The sequence below is a fragment of the Eretmochelys imbricata genome, chromosome 1 (assembly GCF_965152235.1).
Source record: "Eretmochelys imbricata isolate rEreImb1 chromosome 1, rEreImb1.hap1, whole genome shotgun sequence".
Lineage (NCBI taxonomy): Eukaryota > Metazoa > Chordata > Testudines > Cheloniidae > Eretmochelys > Eretmochelys imbricata.
In genome coordinates, this window is record NC_135572.1 from 310,262,257 (window position 1) to 310,278,426 (window position 16,170).

General features: G+C 40.2%; 1 protein-coding gene across 1 annotated transcript; it reads right to left on the reverse strand.

Moving 5' to 3' along the window:
- Window positions 1-13,993: 13,993 nt before the first annotated feature.
- GPR85 (G protein-coupled receptor 85) lies at window positions 13,994-15,196 on the reverse strand. The gene has a single exon (XM_077807798.1). The coding sequence runs from the start codon at window positions 15,194-15,196 to the stop codon at window positions 14,084-14,086; it is 1,113 nt and encodes a 370-aa protein (XP_077663924.1). The 3' UTR covers window positions 13,994-14,083.
- Between the last annotated feature and the right edge of the window lie 974 nt (window positions 15,197-16,170).

Consider the following 16,170-nt stretch of genomic DNA (forward strand, 5'->3'; position numbering starts at 1 on the left):
CTTCCAGAGTGCTGAAATGCATTTGTCAGTATGCGTGGCTTGGATGAATGTCTTTATATTTCCAGAGCTTCTGCAGTATTTGTTTGCACTACTTGTCTTACTGTGCTATTCATTCTGACAGCAGAGATCAAGGCCTTTTGCTTGTATTTTCCCCTCTTATTTCCTTTGTTTGGTATTTGATGAGAGTGACTCACAATGCTCCAGAGGGCAGTGTTGTGCTGAAAGCGTTGGTTCTGTGGGATTTGCCTTTGTACCTTTCGGGCATCAGGAGGATGAATGCTATTTATTCACATGCAGACCTGCTTAAAGTCCTCAGTCTTAATTCCACAATGGCCTTGGATACATACACTTCTTGACTGGGTCCTTGCAACAAACAAACTGACTTGCTCATGCACATAAAATGACTTTCAAGATTTGTCGAAAGCTGATGAGGTCATTCAATTCAATTTTTTTTTTTTAAATCCAGTAAAGAAACTTCCTGCTTATGGTAAAAGTGTGCCAGATTCACCTTGCAGAATTAATGGGATGCAATATTGATCTCCCTCTTTTGCTGCATGGTGGGCAGGGAAGGAGGAACTCATCCCTAGGACAGGAGGCAGTGCTGACGCCCTCCTCCCTTGGAAGTTCTGCTAGAGGAAGGTAGCTTTCAGCTCGAACTAAGGTTCTGTAGGAGCAAGCTGGCAATGGCTGTACAGGAGAGCTGCTGAATCACTCATCTCCCTCAAGTATGGCCCCTTACCCTGGCTGGCTGGCTCTGCCCACACTGCGGGATGAGCCAGCCACACTAGCTCCCCTGGAGCAGTGGGGATTGTGGTCAGCTTGTGCCATTGAACCCCTGACTCCTGGTGCACACTCAGGTGCAAGTGAACTGAAACCTGGGTTCTGTGGCAGGTGCTGGCAGAACCCATGGAATGAATCTAGCATAATCACTTGGAGTAAGTACCAGACACTGCAAACTCAGAGACAAGAGTCCCTGTTGGCCAAATCTTGAAGTCCTGCTGTGGTAAGACCTTTGAGAGGAGGCATGGGACAGCAAAACACTGCAAGCTCATTCGGACAGAATTTCATTCAAATTCTTCCATTGGAGGCTGGCAGAAGTAGTAGGTCCAGCCCCTAAACTTTGTGGAACCTCTAAAATGCACATGGATCTTGAGGATCTACAGGAGATTAGGACCATCCACATCAGCTCTGTGGTCTCTTGCAGCTCTCTTCTGCTGCCTGGCAGCACCTCTCCAAGAGCCTCAGTGCCAGAGTGTCTTCCCATTGGCTGCCCCCAGAACTTCCCCCCACCCCCAACGAGGGCTTTCACTACATGCAGGGGGCTGCAGGAAAGCTAATACAGCTTAGGACTGCATTACTTTCTAGTCAGAGTTCTCATTGCCGGTCTCTGCTACTGGCCCTCCTTACCACCCCTGACCTGAAGAGGATTCTACCATCCGGGTAGAAGGGGATGTTGCTGCAGAGTTAGATGATTCACTGCTTTATGTGCCCAGAAGGTTTCAGGTCCATGCACAAAGGGAGAATGATTGTTCAGCCTCCATTCAGATTTCACTCAGACCTTACTGAGATGAGGATCTCAGAGAGAGAGGCCTTAGTAAAGGCAGACTGAAAACTGAGTAATTGCATTTGGCCGATTATCTATAAAAATCTACATTTTTTTGCAGGTCTGGCTCTTAATAGAACACCACGATGATCTTGCTTCAAATATTAAAATACTAAAAATGCGGCTCAAATCCTTCTAAATTCCGAGAGCATAGCTGCCTGGGTAAAGGAGTATTTATAATTTTTTTTAAAAATCAGGTATTGATACTTGCTTTTATTTATAACAATTTTCCAGATATGGAGTTGTCCAGATGACTCTGCCAAAACTATGTGTAATTGCCAGCTTGCATTTTTGCAAGCACATCTGGAAACCTGAAAAAGGCTTTTAATAATTTAAATCATGCAGATTACTTATTCAGCCCTCAGAAACAGCTCATTTTGATCGAGGCCATATCTCTATTTCAGCTACTTCAACTGCTGCCATCTTTCTTCAGGCGAGAGAAAGGCTTTATTAAATGTGCTGAAAACCTGCGGTGCCACTGAAGAATTATTTTTTATTTTTCCGTGAGAGATATTTTTATATTTGAGCATTTCACCATGGATCAATGCTGTCTTTAGCTCTCAGAAATGCTTTTTGCCTCTCCTTTTATAAAAGCACTTTTACTCCAAAAGCTTTTGCTTATGCAAATATATCAGGTTTTTTCTAACGGCAAAAGCTTATATTATCCCAGAGGTCAGGAATTCAACTGTGGTTCAGTTATGATGTGACAGATGAGTAAGCAATATATACATTTCAATTCTTTGACAACCTTAATGAGGTTGCTGTCATATTTTACTGACAAACCCCCTTACAGGACAGGACTATCGGAACATCCCAAATCATCTATATTCCATAATAACATTGATAGTATTAAATACTTCTTATTTTCAGAGTTTTACAAATATTAGCTAATGAATTCTCACATCACCCAGGCAAAATAAGTTTTATTATCCCCATTTTACAGATTGGGCAAACTGAGATACAAAAAAAGGCTAAAACCAAAATTTTTTAGAAGGGTCCACTCATTTTTTGTATGACCAATTGAAGCACCTCGGGGCCTGAGTTTCAGAGGTGGTGAGCAGAGATGGTTGGAAAATCAGGTTTTCTTCATAGAAAATTTTGACTTTCAGTCCAAAAAACCAAATCTGAAAAGGGTTTTGAAAAGCTGAATTTTTGCATGGAAAGCAGACAGTTTGGAAAATAATTTCAACAGGAGATTTTTAAGTGTGATGAACACTTGCAGATCCCATTAACTTAACCAGGAGTTATGGGTGCTCAGCTCTCCTGGGAATTGGGTCCTGCATGATTCATGTTGGGAACCCAAAAGCTGAGATGCCTAAAATTAGTGGACAGCTGCAAAAATAGCCTAAGTGATGTGTCCAAGGTCACACTGGAAATTAGGTCAGTAGCAAAGCTGCAGTTGGAATCCAGGAGTTGCTGGCTTGCATCCCAATGATCAGTTCACTGGACCATACTGTTGCTGTTATACAAAATAATGATAATATAACGCCGAGGTGCTTTCAAGCTGCACCAAAAATGCATAGCACTTTCACTGCCCTGAAAAGCTATCATTCACTTTGAAATGTATCAAAATTACAGGCCTAGCTCCTTCTAAATATATAGGAACACCTATCCGAGAACCTGTAGTTTGTCGGTAGACTAGTGTTCATACCACATCAAAAAGCAAGAACAGAAATATAATTCCCTGCTGTAATAAATGAAAAAAGAAAAAGTAAATAATGGATCTAATCCTGTCTTCCTTGAACCCCCAAAACTCCTGAGGTCAAATATAGAACTAGCAGGGGGAGCAGCTTCAAGCACTGTTGAGCCAGTCCTGTCCAGGAATCTCCCACCCACCCAGATTCTCCCTCTCGGCCATCTTCTTCTCACTTCCTGAGGCAACACACTCTAGCTGCCTGGGAAGGGGAGCTGCTACAAGCACTGGGAAGCCACTCTTGTCCCAGTGTCTTTCCCTGCCCCCCACCTCCCAGCATTTTTGAAACTTGGATGATTTTTTTTTAAATTAATTTTGGCCACCTGCCCTTCCCCAATGGCTCTCACCATACTCTTTGTCTGCATCATAGCATCTGTCCTCCTCTTCCTCCATCCTTCCTTCTCCCATTGGCTCCATTTCCCCATCCTCACCTCTCTACAGCTCCTGCCATCTCTTCCAGTTCCTCTGTCCCTCTCCGTCCCGATTTCCTCGCTGCTCTTGCCAGTCCCAATCCTGATCCTACATCTGAATCCTCCTCTTCTCCCTGGCCCTCCCTCCCTCCACCGCCTATACCTGTCCCCACCAGTATCTCTAGGTCCACAATTTCTAATGTCATGCCCATCCCTCACCTTCCTTCCTCTACTTCTCCTGCTGTCTCTGGAATGCTCACTTCCATCTAAAAATATTTCAGTCAGCTACAACCTCTTCATCTCTCTCTCCCTACATCTCTTGGCTCCCATAGAGACTTTGATTCCTTTGTCCAACACTGCTTCGGCAGCTGTGCTCTCTTATGGAGGCCTCTCCTTCTCTCACACTTCCCAGTCCATGGTGGAGGTGTTTGGCTTCTTCTCTCCCATTCCTGATGGTTTCAACCCTTCTTTGTCCTCCTTTCCACTCTTTCAAAAACCACTCTTCTCCCCAAACCCGTCCATACTGCTATAATCTACCATCCACCCAACTCCTTCCCATCAGCCTTCCTCTCTGAATTTGACTCCTGGCTCTATCTCTTCCTCTTCTCACAATCTCCCCCACTCACCCCTGGTGATTTCAACTTCCATGTTAATAGCCCATCTGACCTGTTAACTGCTTCTTCCTCTTCATCTTTCGTCGCCCTCACCTTTTCATTAAACCTGCAGCTCTGGTGCAACTCACCCACTCACCATAAGGCCACTTGGCTTGGTCTTCGCCAAGCACTACTCTCTCTCATCTCCCCAACCATCACCTGGTCCCTTTCAGCATCACCCATCAGCTCCGCTCCAGTCATTCTGCTACTGGCTCCCCCTTCTCTATTGCATCCAACTTCAGCTGTTTGACTTTACTTTCAAGGATCTTCACAGTGTCTACCTTACCTATCACTGTTCATTCAGTATTGCAATGTTGAGTCATGTCTCCGGTTGGCCCATGATGCCAGTCTCCACCGCCCACTGGTTACATTTTCAAACAAGAACCTTTGTGCTTTCTCCCATGTTGCCCCTTGTGCCTGGGAGGAGCCTTTTTATCCACCCAATTTAAAACTCTCCTTTGCCAGGAGGCCTACAAAAAAATTTGACAATGCCTAGGCTGCTGGTGTGCTGAGACCACTGCCTAGTGTGATGACCCATATTAGCGCACTGTTTCCTTGTACTCCCCTGTGTATCTGTCTGTATCCAGGTATAGTCTTGTGTCTTATTAGAGTGTAAACTTTTTGAGTCAGGGATCCCCTAAACTTGATGGTACTACAAATAAATCATAGTAATAGGAACTCAGACAGAGTATAAATCCGAGACAGACAGATAAGACTGACAGAATTCCATGAAGAATTCCAGACACAATCTGCAGATGTGCTGGGCACCTGCACCTACACCCGTAGCAACACTCAGCATCTTTGAACATCAGGCGTTAAGGGTGAAATCCTGGTTCCTTTGAAATCCATGGGAGTTTTGCCAATAATTTCAATGAGGTCATATCAACTGACTTTTTAACACAACTGTGTCAAAAAGCAGTGATGCTGCACCTATGTCAATTATACTTCATTATGGTCTGTTAAAAAATAGTAACATCCCCTAGTAATAGCCTGCTTCTAGACACTCTAGGCTTGCTTACCGGAAGACACTTGAGAAAATTAATCAGAATTCAGTAAAGGTGTGAATTTAAAGTCGATCAATTAAACTGCCCTAAACTCTTGGCCGGTCACTCTCGTTCAGAACTGAAGTGGCCTTAATTTGGTTTAGCTTAATCCACTTCTTCTGTCAGTTGTCTGGACTCTGTAAAATTCCATCCTTGCTAACTCTGACAACACCCAGGGTGTCAGTGCCAATGTCTAATGCCTTACGTGTGTTATTTTAGATCAGGAGGTTTGTTCCCATTGTAGTTAGTTTGACTGGGAAGTAATTGTCTCTTTTGAGCTTTAAAGTAATACATTATTGAGCAGTTAGTATTTGTCCTTAGATGGCATGGTTTAAGAGATGTTAATATCATGCAAAGTGTCCCTGTTAGCCAAACCGATCTCGCAGGGAGGGAAGGTATTCGTGTAAAGGAAACGTCAAAAGGGGAAACCCAATTTCTTCAAGCTTTTGAACCTTTAAATAAAATGTCTTAGTAATAATTATTGTATCAGCATGTATTTAATTGCTTCCTAAAGCATTTTATCAATTCTCGACCACACTGCCGTGCCTGACCATGATTGTGTTTATCGGTTAGTCTTTCAGTTCTGTGACTCATTACGGGCCAGCTACGCTTTTGTGATGCTCTCTTCTTCCTGACAAATTCACTTGCTTTTATGAGTGGAGATGACTTATGTGGTGAGAGCTTTTAACGAGAGATATTCAAAATAGGTGAAATTCACCCCAGCACGAAAGAACTAAGCAAAGATCACATTGCCGTTTACACCCTGTGACGTGCCTCTTGGGAGGAACAAAGACAGATCAGCTGGGCAGTGAGGTCTTGGTATCTTGGTTTCTCCTCACCCCTAAATAAGAGTGGGCTGTTAGGAAAGGTCACTGGATCCCACTTATGCAAAGGTGTGGTGTGTGCCTATGAGCTGGAATACAAGAGCGACTGCAGTATGGCAGCTGGAGAGGGTGGGGATGGATTCCATCTTTCAACCCTCAGGACGTTCCCTACACTGAGGTGCAAAAAGGGACGAATTTCACCCATTTTATTTAATCACACTTTTCATTTTTCTTAATAAAAGTAGAAACAATTCATTGAAATTCCAGAGAGAATTACTGACTCGGAAATGTTTTCTATGAAAACTTTCAAAAATTCCATTTGAAAAAGCTGCTTTGTGACCTAAGAATGCTTGTGGAGAAAGGCTTCAGATGGCATGGCTTAGCAAGGAATAAAGCAGGAAGCAGAGTGCAATTTCTGCTTCCCCCTGTGCTTCAGCCGTTCCCCACACACCTGTGCAGGATGGGGAAGAGCAGCTAGGTGGTGCCATTCCCCGCACCTCACTCACAGCCTCTGGCAATGCAAGTAGCCCTTACACCCACTTAGGCATCCAATTAGGGGAGCAGGAGGATTCACAATACAGCCCGAAAATATCACTTACAGATTAGACATTAGCAAGCTATAGGTAAGCTTGCCCCTCACCTTTCATTACAACTGTTTTTACTTGCTCATATGTCCTCCTTTGGGGCTCAAACCTTCCATGCTTGGTCTCAGCTAAACTGAATTATTTTGGAAAGTTTGAGCTAAGTTCATTTAGTTGTTTGTGTGTACACACACACATACACACTGAATACAAATCAACAGACTATCTTTGCACATAAATAAATTAACAAATGGCTGAACTTTTAAAGTCCTTCTATGGCTGGTCCTCACTGAGGACTAGTTGATTGGAAAGCCTGAACATTTTTATTTATTTATTTTGAAATAACAAAGATCTTGCATCATCTCTCATCTTTACTGAGAAGCAAGTACAGAATTGGACCAAAAGTTGCAAGCAATTACATCTCAGTAAAACTTCGTTTTGTTAGGCTGGTCGTTATGTTATGTCCATAGTGCTACAGTTATATCAGAGTAGATAAACTGAAAACCTACGGAATTTTTTTTCTTTTTGGTGTTTACTTTCCGTGTATATACTCATTGCATCAAAAGGAGCACTATCCTCTGCTGTAGGTGTCCTTTGACCGATGAAATTACAGTGAACCAAACAGACTGCTCTGGGTGCCGCAGCTGGTAATTACCATAAACCATAACCCAGCAGCTAAGTATGTATTTCTGATCTTTATGATCTCCCACCAGAGTTCTCCCAGGCAAGGAAGCATGCCCTTAAGAGCAACAAACAAGAAATGTTTTGGCCTAAGTGGGAGCAAGTTTCAAAGCTGAGGAGCCCTTACAGAGAATGGCCTGTGAGGGAAGGAAAGGCACAATACTGCTGTCTCAGAAGTAGGGCGTGTGTGTATGTAAGAGAGCAGAAGTTTACCGAAATGTGCAAATGCACACACCACCGCATACCCCGAGAGTTAGTGCCATAGATATTTTTGTACTCTTTATAAAACAAACCAAACCAAAAAGGCAAATCATCTCTCTCTCACACACATGCAAAAGAAGTTAGATGTAAAAGCAAATACATATATAGCTGCTGCTCAGGTGGTGCTGGGCTAAGCAGGGCAGGGCAGGGCAGGACCAGGCGAAGATGGCAGTCCTCTCCAGCACTTTCAAGGATACAAGAGGACACAAAGCATCCACTCTTCAACTTTTCAACAGACAGCAGAGCATATTGCCACTGGCTGACTGGGAAAGCTGATGTTGCTTTGTGGGAAGATTAGCATTCACCAATAGCCAGAGAGCTAATGCCAGACTTATGCTCCTCGTAAATCCCTCAAAACAGGGTTTATTTGGGGCACAGGCCTTGTGCTGGCCTTCTGCATACGAATTAATGTCATCATGGGAACAGCAGGATTGGGATTGTGGCTGGCCATTGCACAAGGGATGAGGGTGTAGGTGAAATCTTCCTTGCCCTCTTCTCCCTCTTGCACACCTGTGCCAGGGCAGCCTCAATCCGTGTCCATTTTAAGGGCCTGACCCGCTAACACTCACTAATGTAGCGCTTTTTATTGTGAACAATCCTCTTTGACTATTCACATTAGCAAGCCCTGAATTTGCAAGGTTAAAATAAAGAGTCAGAAAAAACATAAGATTCTCATAACAACGTTAAAGTCCCATACAGCACATACATGCTGGTACTTGATAGTTGGGATTGTTAGGCTTTTAAATGCATGCTTTAATATACAGAACATGTAATATGACTGAGATAACATATTTTTCATTGCTATGAAAACCTGAGCTTGTGCATTATACTTTTCCGGACTATTTTTAATATATTTTCAAAGCCTAAACCTGCATTCCTCACTGAAGTAAAACCGTTGTAACTTCAGTAGGAGTTTTGCTTGAATACAGAATGTATGAGCTGATCTTGAATGTGTAGCTTTGACATTCATTTAAAATGAGAGAGGGAGTGAGGAGAGTGAGATTGCATGAAGCATGTGTCTTTATTCTATCAATGGTTCACTCCTTTCTTCTGTCATTATCTTTGCTCTCTGACTTAGATTTTAAATATAACAGTGCAACAAAATGGTGACACAACAATAGAAAGTCAACAATATTATTTCACACTCAGGATTTCTAGATATTACATTAAAGTGAAACTTGTTTTAAGCAACCAGTGAAGGGATCAACAAGATTTGGTTGCTTAACAAAAGTGGCCTCCTAACAAAGGTGGAGCAGAAGTTTACTCACTTCATTTGGGGATACTTAGGCACAACCTCTGGAGACAGAAGGTTGCCTACTATTTGTATAGGTTTTGACTTCAGTAGATTCAGACCCTCCCCCTCCCCCCCCCTTTAAAAAGAAGGCCCATTTAAGATGTTTCATGTCAGGCACCCAAAACCACTAGTGACTTTTGAAAATCTTGATCATTATTATTTCTGTTAATAGGTGTATCTCAATTGTATGCATTACATGGATAACCAGATATATTTAATTTCAAAAGGTTAAATATTGTTTTTACCATAAGACCATGTTTCCTGTTTAGATAATAAAGAAAGATCCAAGTTACTTACTGCATCACTTCTTTGGTCAACATCTTTTTACATACTGATACCATTTAGCTAAATAAGAAAAAAAAGAACTTTGCTATGTATCATGAGGCAATTTCTAACATAAACACATGCTTTCTCCATGTTAGCTAGCCAAAGACTCTCTGTGACCCAGAAGCTCCCTTTCTTTGGATATAAAGCACATGAGATACTTCCAAGTCATTCTAGGAAAATCGTTGTATATTATACAAGCTATTTGATTTGGGACTGGGATATGCATTGCACAGTGCCATATCGTCCCATCAATGGAGGGAAATTTATGACCCTTACTCATCAAATTGAGCCCACTGAACTCTTCTCACTGAAAGTCACTTCAATAATTAGTAGGAAAGGATTTTATACTGACTTGTAATAATGGAGAACAATATTTTAGGATTAACATCCTTCCTCTTCCTCTGAAAAGTCAATTAGAGGAATGCTGTAACATGCACTTAAATAGTGCTCAATGAATATAAATTAGAAGGAAGTTCACTATCTGGTATGTAAGATTGTATAACTATGTAATGGCTTGATAACCCAAAACTTTTAGTCAACATTTATAAAAAAACAAATGTTCTAGTCAAAATACACATTCTAATTCACCTCTGTGAAAGTCATCGAACTAGCTTCTTTACCCATCAGTAATAACATGCTGCTGCAGCAGTGGACTTGTATTAATAAAAGTAAATGTTCTGATGCATAAAAGGCAGAGCAAAGACAATGCAAGTGAACAAACACAACACACTTCAAAGGGGATCACCACACTGGTCTCCTATGCCCTCCAGGTCTAAAGATTGATTGAAAGCTGTTTTATAAGAATATTTTGTAGTTGTACAAAATGTTGCTTTCATTTACTAGCTAGATGTTGTTATCCATTTAACGTGTTTTTAAACTAAGACTTCACAAATCAGATGTCTCCTGGGCAACAGAACAATAATTATGGTCTCCTTTATTTTGGGGAAAAAAGTTACTTTTATTTTAACTTTTTCCTTTCTGGTTCACCTACTTCTTGGATGAAGCCCCATGGCACAGAGACCAGATCCTGTTAGCCAGGAAATGGGAAATGACAGCTCCGAAACTAGCAATACCTGCAGGGAACCTACTGCCTGCTATCTTCTTCTTCAGGAAGGGAATCCAGACGGCTGGGGCCTGTTGCTGCAGCAAGTGAATCCACTATTTGGATGGGAGTAGGCAGAAGGGTGGAGGACTGGGTGGGATGGTCCTAAAAGAGCACAGGAACTGGAGCAGAGAGAAACTAAGGAAATGAAACAACGCAGTTGGAAATGGGGTGGATAGGGAGGCTGCCTAGGGGTCAGAGGGGCAATTAAGGGGGAGGAAGGGAGTGGGGCTGGAGACACTTTGATTGAAGGGGCCTGTTCCTGCTGATTTCCTCCGATACTTCGTCAGTAAGATTAAAATGAAAACGGCTAACTTTAAGTTAAATGTGTGAGAATAAAAGGTACATGCAGCTGTACAGTAGGATGATATTGTTATACCAGAAGAGACCAGTAACTCTTCTAGTCTACTATCATAACTCTGGCAGTGGCCTAAACCCTGAATTTCAGAGGAAAGCAAAAAGCCCCCACAAGGAACCCTGACAACTGTGCAGTAATATGGAGAGAATCTTCTTGGCCCAATCAATTTATATCCTGAAGCATGAGGTTGATACATTAACCAGGATCAAAATGACAAGAATTACAATACCTGCACATGCTATTTTAATTCATGTAAGCATATAATCCTCATAGAAATCTTATTTAAGATATATGCCTCAATAACATCATGTGCCAGTGAGTTCCACAGAGCAATTATATGTTGCATAAAACATAACTTAATGTGTTGTCTTTTAATTTCATTGAATGTCCCCTTGTTCCTTTATAATGGGACAGAATAAAAGGAAGTAGCTCTGACATAGGACTTCTTATAATGTAATTTTGAAAATAGTTCTGGCTTCTTGTCAAGTAATAACACAACTGTGTATGTTTTGTTAAAGTCCAAAGAATTGTATCAAACTGTATAACAAAGGATATTAATGTCAAAAAGAAATATATTTAGCAAAAAAATTGCTTTCAGACTTGTTTGTTGTTTATTATTTTAATTAACATCTTTACTGTTTGCAAAATTTCCAGGGAAATAATTTTAAATAGTTTTTTTTCCCACTGCAGAGTAAATACAGCCTTCTTAGTACTCCAGAATCAGAGCGTTCTAGAAATGTTCGGGTCTGCTTCTGCTACCAAATTATGTTAATGGGCAAATACCAATTGACTTTCTTAGGAGCCACGCCCAGGCCTGAATCTGCAGTTTTTGAAAGTATCTTACTTGACAACTATCTGGCTAATCTTCAGAACCTATTATATGTACTACTATAACTTTATTTACAGTTTTATGTGTATGTACATCTTTATTACAATATGTAATATCAATTTTCCTTGTAAAGGTTACTATTTTATAGAAATCAGACTAAAGTTATTGCCAATCAACTGTTTAGTAAACTTAAGTGGGACAACTTCCAGAATTTTTCTCAACATATAATTTACTTTTTATTCCATTTTGCTATTTTAGACAAATTTTTAGCCATATTAATTTCAAAGCCTTTTTCAGTGTAATAAAAAAGCCTTTTTGCTAGAATTTTCTTGGTCCCATTTCAAATTATGATCTGCAATATTCCTGGTCCAATGACAAATCATTAATGTAGTGATTTTTCTGTTTCAAATCTGTATATTAAACTATGTCTCTCAACCAATCAACCTTGGTATAAAGTGTAAGTGAGGTCAAATAAACAGATTGCTCACTAAAAATCTGTGATCAAGTTGTCTGATCATATATAGACACAACTCTCTGAATTGCTACATACACACTGTATAATGTTACCATACAAACTTAAGCATTTCAGTTACTGACTGCTGCTTGTGTATATTTGGATTACCCGGCTGGTCATAAAACTACAATGACAGAGTACACCAATATTTAATTAAAACCACTAGTCTTTTCTTTCAAACCTTAAGAAAACCAACATTCTTTATGTCTGACAGACTCATGATGTTGTGCTTCAAATGTATACACTTACCAAAATTAAACTGTGAAGTTTATGTCTAATACTGTGTTGTACCTTTAAATATAACTGACATCTTAGAATAGATAAGAGGGATAATTATGATAAACTACACAACAGTGCTATTGTAGATAATATCATTTATCAATCCTGTGTTCCCCATCATTCATGCATTTACAGTTTGCGAATACAGTGACTGCAAAGAATAATAATCCATAATGGCTACATTCTCAAATCTCATGCTAGCTCACTTGACAAAATAAAAAAGGTTAACTGTATAAAACTGGAAAAAATGTAAAATTTTATTCCAAGAAAATTAACAGGCTACACAGGTAAATTTTGGCAAATGCAACTTTATATTGAAATCCACACATCTGTACCTTAAAGAAGGAAAGACTCACAGACTCTAATGTATTTCTAAAATACTAGAAATCATATTATATGCTTCCACAAGTTAAAACTTAAAGAATTTAAAACAACCAATACACCAAAATGTGCAGAAAGTATAAACAAGACTGTGCCTTCAGTAGAATAAATGCTTCAAAAATTGTGCAAGATATCATACCAAGGCTGCGGTCTCCCTATGACTGCTGTCTTAAAATATAAACATACATCAACTGCCTGTGTTTCTCAGAGCAAACTAGAATGGGCAGCACACCTAGAAAAAATATCATATCATCCCAGTGATGTGCGTACCGATTTTGGGAACCATAGCAGTAAAAAAGAAAGAGAGGATTATGTGATCGTTCATGCACTCCCAAATGACTGACCAGAGTTACTGATTCAATTTTCCTTGCTTATTTGCTTCATTGCTAAACAAAATGGAAGATACTAGATAACCCTTTAAGGCAACATGTGTTTATTCTGTATAATTATGACCATTCAATTATGACTGGGTATTACCTAGGCTAACGTTGCCTAACAGACTGATACCTAGCTTTTTAAAAAACATAAATAAGATGCCAATAAACTTTATACCAAATCAGCAAAAACCACAGAATACAGTTGAATGCTAGTAATTTCACTGTTAAGGAAATGGTACTTAGAAAGAGTAATATATTTGGAAAAAAAGAGTAAAGTCTAATTTGAACAAAAATACTGCTTTGGAATGCTCCCCAAAACTCACTCACAAGGCAAACAGATTTGTCAGTGTGATAATCCAATAATGCATGGCACATCTTTAATTAGTTACGGTACTTACGAGTCCCCAATTTTCAGTCTTTGCAAAACAATAATTGTATGAAATGTTTTAAACGTCTTCAGATGTCTAAAATTAGTTTTATCAACACATTAACCTCATATCAACTTAACTTATTAAGATGTCCAATGCTAATCGTTTTGATGGTCTTATTTTATGTAGTGATATACACAGCATTTAGCACTGATACTTAGCATCTGCAATCCTTATCTAGATTTCAACCACATAAAGGAATTCAGGGCAGTGGTTCAGTCCTTTGTTCTTAATTACAAACCTTCACCAGTGGTCAGCAGGAACACTTTTGGGTTTCAAATAGGATTATAGGTGAGCTATTGCAAAGACTGCAGAATGTTGCCCAAATCCTTATAGCTGCTGACTTCCCATTCTTGGTTTTCTTCTCAAGACATGGCTACAGGCCACAATTGCTTAGCAGATAAAGGGTAGTGTTTCACAAGGCTAAAGATTTACAGATGCTCCCTCATATAACACAGTAAGGTTCCCTTGGTAACCTGGATTTTCTGCAGTAAAGAAGGGTTGTACTGAAACAGCGCCTCAGCTCCCTGTTGGAGAAAATGCAGACAAAAGGATTGATTCCAGCCTGGGCAAAACTCATCCAGACAGCGGCTGTTAGAAATCCCCCTGGTACGACAGGCCCTCTTGCAAAAACTCTCCAGTAACAGGCTACCAAATAGGGACCCCACAAGGTCAGAAAGAGGAATGTCATAATGTAAAACATTCTGCTGATTCGCTTTTCCATTTTGAACTCATCTAAGACCAGTAGCCTTCTCCTGCCGGTGGTATTTGCATTTTGCCTGATTCCCAGCAAGGTTGGTGGTGTGGGACCCCTTCCAAATCCAGCCAGCCAATTAGCTGCTGCTTGACCACTGGCTCCAGGGCCATGAAAAGTCCAGTTCTGGCTCACCGCAGCAACGAACTGGACTGGCTTCATTTTCCTGCGATCATGAACGAAAAATATCAGCTTGAGGTAGACAAGCTGTGTGGCTAGGAGTATAAGGGCAAGAAGAAGCATAAATCCCAAAGAATCATTGGCCCTGAAAGAACGATGCTGAAATGTGCATTGGTCTTCCTCCCTAATGAATGAGTAGGTGCCCACGTCTAAAACTGGGGGGAAAGCCATAGCTACAGAAAGGGTCCACACCATACAGATAACTGCCAAACAAGTCCAGAAGGTCAGCCTTTTTGTATAAAACCGGTGGTGGGCAATAGCTAAGTACCTGGTGACACTTATGCAGAACAGCATGAAAGCAGTGTGGAAGCAGGACAAAACCCCCAAAAAGGCAATCACTTTGCAAGTAAGAGTCCCATACGTCCAAGTAGAGCCATTTTTTACAGAGGTGAAAACAAACGGGAAACAAATAGCAGATCTGAGGATGTCTGAGCAGCAAAGATCCAACAGGAAGTAGTAAGGAGCTCTATGCAAGGTCTTATCTTTGACTAGCAAAATGGAGATCAGAAGGTTACCCACCACACTGACTCCTATTATGAAACCCAGTGAAGTCAGTTTCAGAAAGGCTGTTAAAGGAGAGAGATTTTGTAAAATGTTGTCAGCTGCATGGCTGTAGTTCGCCATAGATGGATGGATGATATGGATATTGCCTCAGTCAAGTCTTATGATCTATATATAAGAACAAGGGAAAAATAGATCCATACATCTTACTGCAAATGTAATCCACAAACAGAACAGATCTTGTGTCTAGTCATACAGTACATCCTCTTTTCTTCTTTCTGACTTGTCATGCCATCAAAATATCTGAAAAAAAAAAGTGAGCTATCAGTTCTTAAGTTAACAAGTAATGATGTCAGAAAGTGCTAACAAAGATGTTAATTTATGGGGACCCAAATCAAGTTGTAAATCTGTGCACTATTTGTTTTTATATACCATGAGGCATTTTTTATATGACCTGCATACTTATTGTATAACATTTTGACTTGTTTGTAATATCATAGATTTGGCTTGTTTATGGCCCCTGAACTGATCAAACATATCATATTTGGTATACACTTTATATTTGGTAGAATATACAATTTTATAGTTCATGCCTCAAAGGCTTTATGAATAAAATGATCCCCAGTTCATAACTCCAGGAAATAATCATTGGCATCTTAAAAAAAAAATCCTAAAAGGCCACTTATATTTGCACATTACCTACATTTATTTTACATCTACATATTTGTCAATGTTTTAGAGGCAGCTGCTGTGTTGATATGGATCATACCCAAAGAAACCCTGCAGAATTTATGCTTTTTAACCCAAGTCACCAAAGCACATTAATCACAGTGTTAGCTCATGCACATTGTAAAAGAAAATGGTATTCACTGTTTTTTCCCCTGTAAACCATGATTTTGTCATTTAGGTTTGAAATAAACACAGATGCTAGACAGACAACAGCACTGTGCTTTAAAGGTTCCCCCCCGTCCTTCTTCTGCCTCCCCCCCTTTATTATTACAAATCTTTAAACCCCCAACATTATCTTTAAAGCCCCAACATTATTATTAAACCCTGGTAAATGTAAACATTGAAGGGGAGGGGGGAAGGAGAGAAAG

Coding starts and splice junctions, on each gene's coding strand:
- GPR85 (XM_077807798.1), bottom strand. CDS start 15,196: ATGGCGAACTACAGCCATGCAGCTGACAACATTTTACAAAATCTCTCT.